We start from the raw sequence: 10,852 nt of genomic DNA, 5'->3' as shown, positions 1-10,852 counted from the left end.
TCCTTTACTATCTACCATCAGGTAGTGGCAGGAGAACAAGAGCTGGTGATCTGTAGGAAGTCATTACTACAATCTGCAACGCAGGGGCAACTGCAATCACCTGGAGATGATTTTGGTAGTTCCTCGGGGGAGCCCCAAGGCGAGTCAGGGGTGGCGGTGGTGGTGGGGAGCAGCGGGGTCCAGTCTTGTTGAACGCAGTGCTGCAAGATATGGATATATTGACGGAGTAGAGCGCTGTTAGGGTGTCAAAGTGACATTTTCGGCTTGGGCAACCCTAGGAGTTTCCATTAAAGAAGTGGAGAAGACCTTAATGAAGTGACCTGGGAAGGATGATCAGAAACTCCGTTTTGGACACAAAAAAGCCTAGTTACTTCTAAGAGAACCAAGTGGAACTGTCATGAGTGCAGGGCAAATGACCTGGGCACATAACGTTTAACATCGAACAATGTCAACATTATGGCATTTTTAAAAAGCGCTTTCACTGGATACTTCACTACTTTTCTATGCTCTTTGATATTTGTAATAGCATAGTACAGATAAAAAAAATTGCATCGTAATAAGCATTTCTCCAATTGCTGTGTAGCAAAGCGACTACTAGAAAAATCTCGTCTTCCTAGGAGCCCGCGACAGTTTGCTGTGCTACTCAACGTGCCTGCACTTTTTCCTCCCTCTCGGCAGAGGACGCCAGAGCGGCGGAGGGCGTGGTTCCCCTCCGAGGCCAGCGCTCCTCCCCTTCCTTCCCCTCGCCTCCCTTGCGACCTTCGCCCCGGAAATGTTCCTAGAGCCGCTTGCGGCGTGACTTTGAGCGCTTCAAGCTAAAGAACTGGCTGCTGAGCGGCTCTGGGGCCGGGAGACCTCCGAGCTTGTGCCGAGCTGCCATGAAGCTGCTGGGGGCCGCTGCCGCTGCAGCGGCTCGGGGTTGTGGGCCGCTCGCTGGGGCCCCATCCGTCTGGGGCTGGCGGTGCCGGCAGGTATTGTACCGGGGTTGTCCTCCCGAAAAGAGGGCATGCACCCCTCACCACATCCCCGAGTGCGGGTGGCGGGCCTCGGGGCGGGCCGGAGTGGACTCCCACCCCCCGGGACCCCAGACCGGAGCCCCTAGTGCGGGCGGGCGGCAACGGCTCTTGCACGTTTCTCGTTAAGCGGGGGCGTGCGTGGTCTCCGTGCGGGAGGTTGCACAGGAGTGGACCCTAGAAAAGCGATTGCAGTGCAGGTCTTGAATGCTGAAAAAGACAGTGTTTGTCGGACTCCAGCCCAGGTCAAGGGACTTGGCGTGCGGTATTCACTACAGTGTCTTTGGGCTGACCCAGCCTCCTGTTTCAGCCGATCCGAGGTCTTTTGATTAACGTTAATCTTCCCAGTAGTTTCCTTGGGTCTTGTTCCTTATCGGGTAGCATAGAGGATTGAAGTTATTTTTGCCTTGGAGCGCCCTTGGATCAAAGAGGAATTGAGTTGAGCATTATTTTATGCAGACCTTGTTTGTTCTCTGGTGTCACTTGGAGTTAATCAGTTAAGCGTTTGTCTCCCAGAATCCGTTCAGTACATTAGCCACCTTTTCCAAGTTCTGCTTGCCTTCTCCCCAGAAGTGACCGTGCATTTTGGAGGTGCTGTCCTTTAGTGAGAGGTTTATATTGTGTCTTGACTGTGTGGGAGCTCGCAACCTCACTACACAGAGTGTAAATCCTCAGCCGTTCCCTTGCTACCTGTGAGGTACATTAAAGAAAAGTAAAATTTAAACTAAAAACTGTTATTTCCTACTGTGTTTCCACAGTTGTTTGGGACCTGTGTCTGATTTTTTTCAGCCAGTGTGTCTTCAAAACTAACAGTTGTAAAGTACACGTCCCCTTGCTTTAACTAATTTTTATCTGATTTATTTATTGACTTAAGAATATCTTTTCCACCCTCTCTCACAATTTCTCCTTTGTTTACAGGCTGAGATAGCCCCTCTCTTGCCTCTCTAATCCATTTCCTGTAATGTCTTGTTTCCATTAGATTGTTTTGAGGAAACATGCCTCCCAAATCCATTCTGATGCATAACTTTATTTCTCATAAAAGACAAAGAACATTGAACAGAACTCTCATCTTTTCAGGTTAAGTGGAAGGCCTGCAGATGGTGTTCTTCAGGGGTGATTCCTAATGAAAAAATACGAAATATTGGAATTTCAGCACATATTGATTCAGGGAAAACTACATTAACAGAACGAGTGCTTTACTACACCGGCAGAATTGCAAAAATGCATGAGGTTTGTGCTGCATGGTTAATTTAGGGTTTGGGTTTAGTTATTTGGCAGTTATGATTTAATAAACTTCACACAATCTGGAAGATTAAAAGAATGATAACTGGTTCTTGAATTAACGTTTTATCACAAGGAGGGTAGTTGATGTTGACTTGAAATACTGCTCTCAGCACTCTGTCTAGAGACCATCAACTGGGGAGACTCAGGTAGGCTGTCTCTTAAGATTGTTAAGTCAATATGGTGTAGCTATAAGTTGCACTAAAATAATACTTACAAAATTTTTTTATTATGTAGGGAAATATTCATTATATTAGTTGGGCCAGGACTTCAAGATGGTATATAATATAAATGTAATAGTTGAATGCATTCATCAAAATAAAAAATATGAAAAATCTTAACTCCTTTGAAGAAATTACCATATTCATGAATAGCATAGCTGTCCAATTAAAAACATTTCTTCCAATAAAGGTTATTTTGTGAAAGTGGGAAGAGGGCACCGTGGATTGTAGTGGACTGGGGTGCGCTAGTGGTGAGTGTGGTCTGGTGACATGTATCTGAGGTATGATCCCATGCCTTGGAATCACATGCAGTCTTGTAAACCACTGTTACCTCAATTAAAAAATAAAGTCATTTTGCTAAGTCGTATACTTTAGAAGTTGAATCCTTTCTACCAAGGCTTCAGCACCACATGTAGCACAGCCCAGAAAGATCCTTTGTCTGAACACCCGCTGACAGACTGCCAGGCTGTTGGGCAGGGACAGTGTGGAGAGGCAGTGCCTCTGCAGTAGACCCCATTGCTGTGGTAGCTCCTGGGAAGGCAGTGAAACAAGGGTTACGTGAAACCTCCAGTCAGTGTTCTGTCTCATGAGATAATGTACTTAGATGGTTCGCCCTTTTTGAACTTGTATCTTTTAACTGCTCTGGTTCAACATCGGTAAAGATTTCTTACCTTCTTGGAATATGAGATCTGAATGCCTTTCTTTGCATTTAGGTGAAAGGTAAAGATGGAGTTGGTGCTGTTATGGATTCCATGGAATTGGAGCGACAAAGAGGAATCACTATTCAGTCAGCTGCCACTTACACCATGTGGAAAGATGTCAATATCAACATTATAGATACTCCTGGTGAGTGAGTTCACCGTTTTATTGAAGCCTGTTTCTACAAGACCACAATGATTCCTTATTGTGATCCAACTCATTGTTGAATATCAAAATATCATCGAAATTATGACCGAAAGCCTAAAATATAACTGTCTTGGTGCCAATAGCATTTATCTTACATTGTTTCCTTGAAAAATAGTACAAATTAGTGAGTTGGAAAGTTCTTGTGCACATGTTGCTGGTGGTTACAGAGGTGCTGGTGCCCCATTTTGAAGTGATCTTCTTGGGCCCTGGATCCGGTGGTGAGTGATTAAGACTGGTGGTTTAAGGAATCTGCCTTCTAACTAAAAGACTTATGAACAAAGACAGAACTTTTTGATTGAGACTGCTTTTGGACCCCACACACGTCTTTGTCTCCTGTAGGACATGTGGACTTCACTATAGAAGTTGAAAGGGCCCTTCGAGTGTTGGATGGAGCGATTCTCGTCCTCTGCGCCGTTGGAGGGGTGCAGTGCCAGACCATGACTGTTAATCGTCAGATGAAGCGCTACGGTGTTCCCTTTCTGACTTTCATCAACAAACTGGACCGAATGGGCTCTAACCCAGCCAGGGCCCTGCAGCAAATGAGGTACCGAATCATAGAAAGGAAGGAGCAGTTTGGGTAAAAGACCTTATATCCAACGAGTAGCTAAACCAGTGTCATTAAGCTTTATCCTTTTCTTATCCCCCTCCTTTTTTAAATAAATAAATAAACAACAAAAAAAGGGAACTTCATCTTTAACATTTTTCTGTGACTTAATGCAGAGCATAGAGGGCAGTATTTTGTTTTGTGGTGTCATCTCATTAACCTCCTCGGAACATGGGGCACATATTTAAATTTGTAGGGAGGTTGAAGGTGAATTCAGAAAACAATCTGGCAGTTCATACTATTTTACAAGAATTGAAAAAGTTATAACCTAGAATAGCTTTTAAAAGTACTTTTGTGTTTATTTAGACAAATCTAGAGGATCCTCCCCAGGGAGCACCCATGTCTCCTTGCTTTCATGTGATGATGCTTTTGCTGGGACAGAGGCAACACCTGCTTTCTGTATATTTCACACTGTCTTTGAAATGAGTTGGTGTTTCATTCTCTACCTTCTGTAGACATAGATGGAGTTGTAGCGCTCCTACTCTGGCCCTACATGGCAGAGCTGATGGATGTGACAGTGGCATTTTTCTTGGAAAGACTAAGAATGTCTGAGGTCAAGTCAGTTGCATTGGGGCACTTTGATTCTTCCTATCAGTTAGACTGTTCTTTTTTTAAGTTCAACAATTATATAGTTAATTTCCATATATACTCTTGTATTGCATTATCTTTATTAATAGAGCTAATTTTCAGAACTTTATTTTCTTCTAGTAACTTTTTTACTAGTATTGTTCTTGAACATTCATCTCTCAAATGTTTGCTTTCCTCAAGTACTAGGTGATTCTTAGTTATTGAATCATAGTTATAGATGAGATTTACATTCTAGACTGTAGGTGGTACTGAGTGGATTTCCTAAGAATGCTGCCATGAGCACGGCTGCTGTTCAGGGTGTGTGCCTGATTGGGGTACAGGCCGATAAGGAAAGCCTGACTTTAATGCCTACTCTGGAAGTTTTCCTCTACAACTTCCTCTTAAGGTAGCTCGGCTCCGCTTCTCCAGAGTCAGCTGATCAATGAGATGTGGGCATGACTGTCCTGCCATTCTTTAATTCCTGGCCACCCACCCATTTCCCACTGCAGTTTCTGATTCGCGGTATTTGGTCTTAGTGGAAAAACACTAATTTTACAGTTCTTTTTGTTTGCTGAAGGGGTATGGCTTCCTGAGTATGTCAGTCTGTCCCTAACTATCTATCACTGACCACTAGTTGGGGCACAGCTTCTGCTGCTGATTTCTTTTTCTGTTTCGTCATTTCAAGGGTTTAGAAGAAAAAAAGAGGTAAACATTTGTATTTTTACTTTTCAGGTCTAAACTTAGCCATAATGCAGCATTTGTGCAGCTACCCATTGGTTTGGAGGGCGCGTTTAAGGGAATTATAGATCTTATTGAGGAACGAGCCATCTATTTTGATGGAGACTTTGGGTAAGTGTTTGAAACCGACTCAAAATAGTATATTTTAAAAAGAATCACAGAGAAGAAAAGGATGAATTCTTTAAAATAAAGAGGGTTTTGTTGTTTTTTTAATGTGACTGGAAGAGTATCCTCTAAGATGATGGTTTTCATGTCCATAGTCCCAGCTGTTTCCTGTTTCAGTACACTAATTCTAAGGAAGAATATGTGACTTTTTATATCCCATTATCACGTGGATGTGGTAGAAGGCCACATAATAGCTTGGGCTATTACCTCTTTTTTTACTTGTTCATTTATTCATTCATTCTACAAATTTTATGGAGCAACTGCTATGTATATGGGTATTGTGATAAAAATTGGGCAGAAAACTAATCAAATACTTGTTCTGCCTACTTCATGGGGTTTGCAAAGATAAGATTAATACGCAGAAGCTGTTAAAATTGTACAAGTATGGTTTGAGCATTGGTAACTTGTGTGACATTTGGTCTGTCAGTCACTTTTAAGTGACCTTGTAATTGTCCAGTGGATCTCAAATCTTGACATATAGAAAAGTCATCTGGAGAGTGATCCTTCCCAGTGGTGCAGTGGGTTAAGGTGCAGCACTGCAAGCAAACTGCAGCCACTTGAGTGTGAGTTCGGTGCTCATCCCCAGAGGTGATCCACATGGTGCGGCAGACCTCGCCTGTTTGGTCCGCTGCTCCCCTCAGCAGTGTGCTTCCTCATTCGGCCTGTTCTGTTCCCCACTCTGTCTCTGGTGGGTTTTCTCGCTGCCCCTGTACCTCTGGCCTGCACCCTCATTCTGTATGCATAAATAAATCTTTATTTTAAAAAAAAAAGAGGAATAATCATCTGGAGAGCTTGTTCAAATAAACATTCCTGGATCCATCCTCAGAGATTATGTCAGTGGCTCTAGGATGGGGCCTTGAGTTTGCATTTTAGGAAAGCTCCCAGGTATTGCTACGTTGCAGATGAGCACATCACACTTTGCGTGCATTGATCTAGACAACCTAAGGAGTTGTGTATATGTGCACTTTCTTTCTGAGGGGTGGTTCCAGAGGACCTAGCATTTTCTATAAAGGTCTTTGCTACAGAACAGGGTTGCTAGCTTATACATGGTGAGGGCACTGTTGTGTTCAGTTGAGTTCTGTAGTTCATCAGCTACCTCATAGGTAGGGAAAGAGAATGAGCCGAAGCAAGTCTCTCACTTTGTCGTGACAACTCAATAGTAACAGACTTAGTCAATCATTCCTTAGAGTGTAAGGCCCAAGAGGCAGTTTTATTTTTTTAGGTTTGCATACTGCTTTGTCCAGCTCTAGGCCACTGCTTAGGTATATTTTGAAAGGACTCCATAGTTGATTTTGACATGAAAGGCTACGAACAAGTTTACCAGGACGGATGAGATTAAACTCTGAAGCCAGTAGAGGGCGTTCTTTAGGATAATAAGAATTGTTTATGTTTGTTTGCAATTGATTTCTTTTACTTTTTAAATGTTGGGTATTTTAAAAAAATATTTCTTGAAATTAGTTTCCATTTTTAAAGAAATACTTTGAAAACCTTTTAAATATCAGGTTTTTCCATTTTTCAGTTTTGTTTATTTTATCTGTTGTTGTTGCCTATTCAGCCTCTAGAGGATCAAGAATCAAAAAATACTAATTTTTTTTATTCCAAAATGAGCTATTCTATGTTAAAAATAGTATGACTGAGTTTGTTATTAGTGGTAGGGGGTAACTGGGTCTTTAATTCTGCTTGTTGGAGACTGATGTTCTGATTAACTTGGTTAATAGAATTTTGACAAACTAATAGGGTTTTGGAGTCAGATTGGCTTTGAACCTTGGCTCATTCATTTATTCATCATACATTCTTAAGCAATTTGCTTTGCTTTGCCTGTTTAAAGTTTTGTTTTTTTTTTACCACTAGTATGTCTGAGTGTTAAAAGATATGTGTTAGTCTCATTTGCCATTTTAATGCGATACTATTTTGACTTTTTTTATTAACACTGTATTTTAATTGAATGTTCTTTAAAAACCAAATTATTTCCTTTCTTAGTCAAACTGTTCGATATGGGGAAATTCCTGCAGAATTCAGGGCAGCAGCAGCTGACCACCGGAAGGAGCTGATAGAATGTGTTGCCAATTCCGATGAACAGCTTGGTGAGATGTTCCTTGAAGAAAAAGTCCCTTCAGTTTCTGACTTAAAGGCAAGTGCTCCCAAACTAAGGCAGATATTAACAAGAAAAACAGAATGGAGGGGCAGAATGAGGACTTCGAAGGGTCACGGAATTATTTTACTATAAAAAACCAATTACAACAGCTTAAATTGCAAGCTTGGCTAACTGACATTCAAAGAGCCATGGCCTGTCTATACTTAGACAGAGACACCCAAAGAAAACTTCTGTGGTTGTTTTACTAAAGTACTGTAAGTACTACAAAAACTTTTGAAACTGAATTGATGAACAGCTTTGAAATGTTAACTTACATAGACAGGCCACTACTGTCTGTTTGTGAATGTGTCTCCACTAGCACAGTCAATGCCAAACAATGCACAGATGTCTCCTGCAAACACTTGTTCAACATCCTATTAAAGAAATAACACAAAATGATTCTTGCAAGTGATACAAATCAGAACATTCATACATGTACTTGCGTAATAGAGAACTGTAGACGGTCATGGTGTGGCCAGCTGACCCAGACGAACATAAATAGTTAAAGACTTACCCTCTTCTGACTCCAAGCAATAAATAGCAAAAGCAAATTTCAAAGAGTAATTGCTTCCTCCTGTGCTCATTGTCTCTTTATACTTCCTTTTATCATGCTCAGATGTTCTACTTTTCTTTGCAATGTTTAGAAATTGTGGTTATGATGTTTTGCTTTAAGCATTTTTAGGAGAGCTAGTTTTCTGCCTTTTCCTGGGAACTGGGAAATTGGGTGGCAACTCTGTATTTCTGCAGTGGCAATCAGTGCTGCTAGAGTTACAGTGCACTGCTGGCTCAGCCAGGGGAGTGCCAGAGGCCACTGAAGGTGTCCCTGAGGGTTACTGTTGAGCCAGTTACTATCATAGCCCATAATTTACTATTTGGCTTCCATGTATAAGGGGGAAAGTTAGTTAAGTGTTTTTTGGTACAAGATATTTTCATGTGGTTTTAACAGTAGAAAAATCTCCCAGTTTCCCATTTGCTCAGTTCTCTGCTCCCTCCCTGAAACATGTTACCAGTTAATAGTTTCTGGCATAACTTTCCAGAGATTTTCTTTTTGGTTTATGTGTATTACTTTTCCCTTCACTCTACACAGTTGTTAGCATACATTCTACTTGACCATTTTGTGTGTGTGTAGCACCAAAAGGAAAATTATTGACATTCTGAAAGAATTGAAATTGCTTCTTAGTGTGAAAAATGAACAGATCATTTCTTTTACTTTTTCTCCCCCTTGTATCTGGAACTCAAGTTACCGAGATGTGCTGTCGTGTCTACTAGGGCCAGTACTCCAACGGGTGTTCACTCATGGCACTCGCTTGTTTGTCATTGAACTGAAACACAAAGTGCAGTTTTCAAGATTGATCATTAAATATTTTTCTTTTGTAGCTTGCAATTCGAAGAGCTACTCTAAATAGATCGTTTACTCCTGTCTTTTTGGGAAGTGCCTTGAAGAACAAAGGAGTTCAGCCTCTTTTAGATGCTGTTTTAGAATACCTCCCAAATCCATCAGAGGTCCAGAATTACGCTATTCTCAATCAGGAGGAGTAAGTCCTGGAAGTGGAATCTTAGTTTGTGCAGAAATAATTTAACATTTGTGTACCATGAAAGAATGTAACAATAGTCCTTATCATTGGGTTATGGTTGTGCCTTTTCCTTTTTTTCATAATTTATAAATGTCACCTTTCTGTTTAGTTAACAGTTTTGACACTTAGGGGAAAAAATGCTTAGTAAATTAGTTCCTATTTGTGACTTAGAATTTTGTAACGTTTAAAGATTTACATCAGAAAATTTCATTATTTGGGGCCAGCTATGTCGGTCATGTTAAAAAAAAAGTTCAAGTCTTTTCAGGCTCATTAATTATTATTACTATTTTTATTTTATTTTATTTTATTTTTTTGCCAGTCTCTTCTGGTCTTCTCACAATGTAGTAACTGACCTTGAGAGTAACCCAGAAGAGTTATTCAGTGAAATATCACTTATGAATGAGGTCTGAAATATTTAGCAGTTGTATGTTTTCTCAATTCATAATCCTTGAAGAGCAAACTGATCGCAAATTAATATTAAATACTGTATCATGCATTTACCTTTCTTTTCTTTTAAGTGACTCAAAAGAGAAAACCAAAATCTTAATGAACTCAAAAAGAGACAGTTCCCACCCATTTGTAGGCCTGGCTTTTAAACTGGAGGTAAGTTGCTTCCTAATGTAGCTAACTACTGTATGTAGGATTTGTCTTTTCTTTTAGACCTGTTTGCTCATTTAAGGCACTTCATTCTTACTTGTTATCTTTGATCTATTGTTGTAAATGGATATTAAAGTCCCCTAATAGTAGTCTGTTACCAGTATCTCTTTAGTTCTACTAATAATTGTCTTATGTATTTTGGTGCTCCATCTTTTGGTATAGGTGTATTAATAGGTGTTATTTCTTATTTAGATCATTAATCATAATATAGTGTCCATCTCTGCCTTTCTTATTGGAAGTCTGTTTTATCAGATAGAAGTATAGCTGTTCCTGAATGTGTTTGGTTGCTATCTATATAATTGTATTCCAGCCGTTCAGTCTAAGTCAGGGCTTGTCTTCATTTGTAAGGTGGGTTTCTTATAAGCGGCAAAAGGTTGGACTTTATTTTGAAATCCCATTCAGTCACTCCACATCTTTTGATTGGATTCAGGCCACTTGTGTGTAAGGTGATTATTGAGCCTTGTGTTCAGTTGCCATTTTGTTATCTTTTGAGTGTGTTTTGGTTTAGGGGGGTTGTCTTTTTTTTTTTTTTTTTTTAAGATTTGTTTTTATTTATTTATTCATACAAGAGCTAGGTGCAGAATACAGGCGCAGGCGGAGAGGATTCTCCAGAGACAGAAGGGGGGGGCAGAACAGGAGAATCTAACTGAAATACACTGCTGAGGGAGCAATGGGCAAGACAGGAGAGGTCTGCTATGCTATGTGGGTCAGCTCCCTGGCCAGGGTTGGAACTCATGTGGCAGTTGCTGGTGATAGCTTTATAGTTTTAAGACTTTAACCCCTGCACCACCAGGGAGGCCCTGTATTATTTGTTCTATTAAATTTTGTTTGTGGATTCTACTTAGGTTAGTATATGATGGCTATTTGTATAATCCTTTGGACATCTGGTTTCTGATTTGTTTTCTTGGACAACATTGTTACTCTCATCTTCTTAATTGATTAAGGTATCTAATGGTTCTGTCTTCGTATTGTTCTGTTGCTTCATAATCCTT

General features: G+C 40.5%; 1 protein-coding gene across 1 annotated transcript in view; it reads left to right on the top strand.

Moving 5' to 3' along the window:
* The first annotated feature begins 775 nt into the window (after nucleotides 1-775).
* Nucleotides 776-10,852, top strand: part of GFM1 (G elongation factor, mitochondrial 1) — a 39,456-nt gene continuing 29,379 nt past the window's right edge. The window contains exons 1-8 of the mRNA XM_004682304.2: nucleotides 776-971; nucleotides 2,091-2,243; nucleotides 3,229-3,361; nucleotides 3,761-3,965; nucleotides 5,325-5,441; nucleotides 7,476-7,626; nucleotides 9,007-9,164; nucleotides 9,722-9,806. Of these exons, the coding sequence (XP_004682361.1) occupies nucleotides 879-971; nucleotides 2,091-2,243; nucleotides 3,229-3,361; nucleotides 3,761-3,965; nucleotides 5,325-5,441; nucleotides 7,476-7,626; nucleotides 9,007-9,164; nucleotides 9,722-9,806 (1,095 nt within the window). The 5' untranslated portion in view covers nucleotides 776-878. The remainder of the gene's footprint in view (nucleotides 972-2,090; nucleotides 2,244-3,228; nucleotides 3,362-3,760; nucleotides 3,966-5,324; nucleotides 5,442-7,475; nucleotides 7,627-9,006; nucleotides 9,165-9,721; nucleotides 9,807-10,852) is intronic.

The sequence above is a fragment of the Condylura cristata genome, unplaced genomic scaffold, assembly GCF_000260355.1.
Source record: "Condylura cristata isolate star-nosed mole 26May11 unplaced genomic scaffold, ConCri1.0 scaffold00014, whole genome shotgun sequence".
Classification (NCBI taxonomy): Eukaryota; Metazoa; Chordata; class Mammalia; order Eulipotyphla; family Talpidae; genus Condylura; species Condylura cristata.
This window is presented reverse-complemented; position numbering and strand designations above follow the sequence as displayed.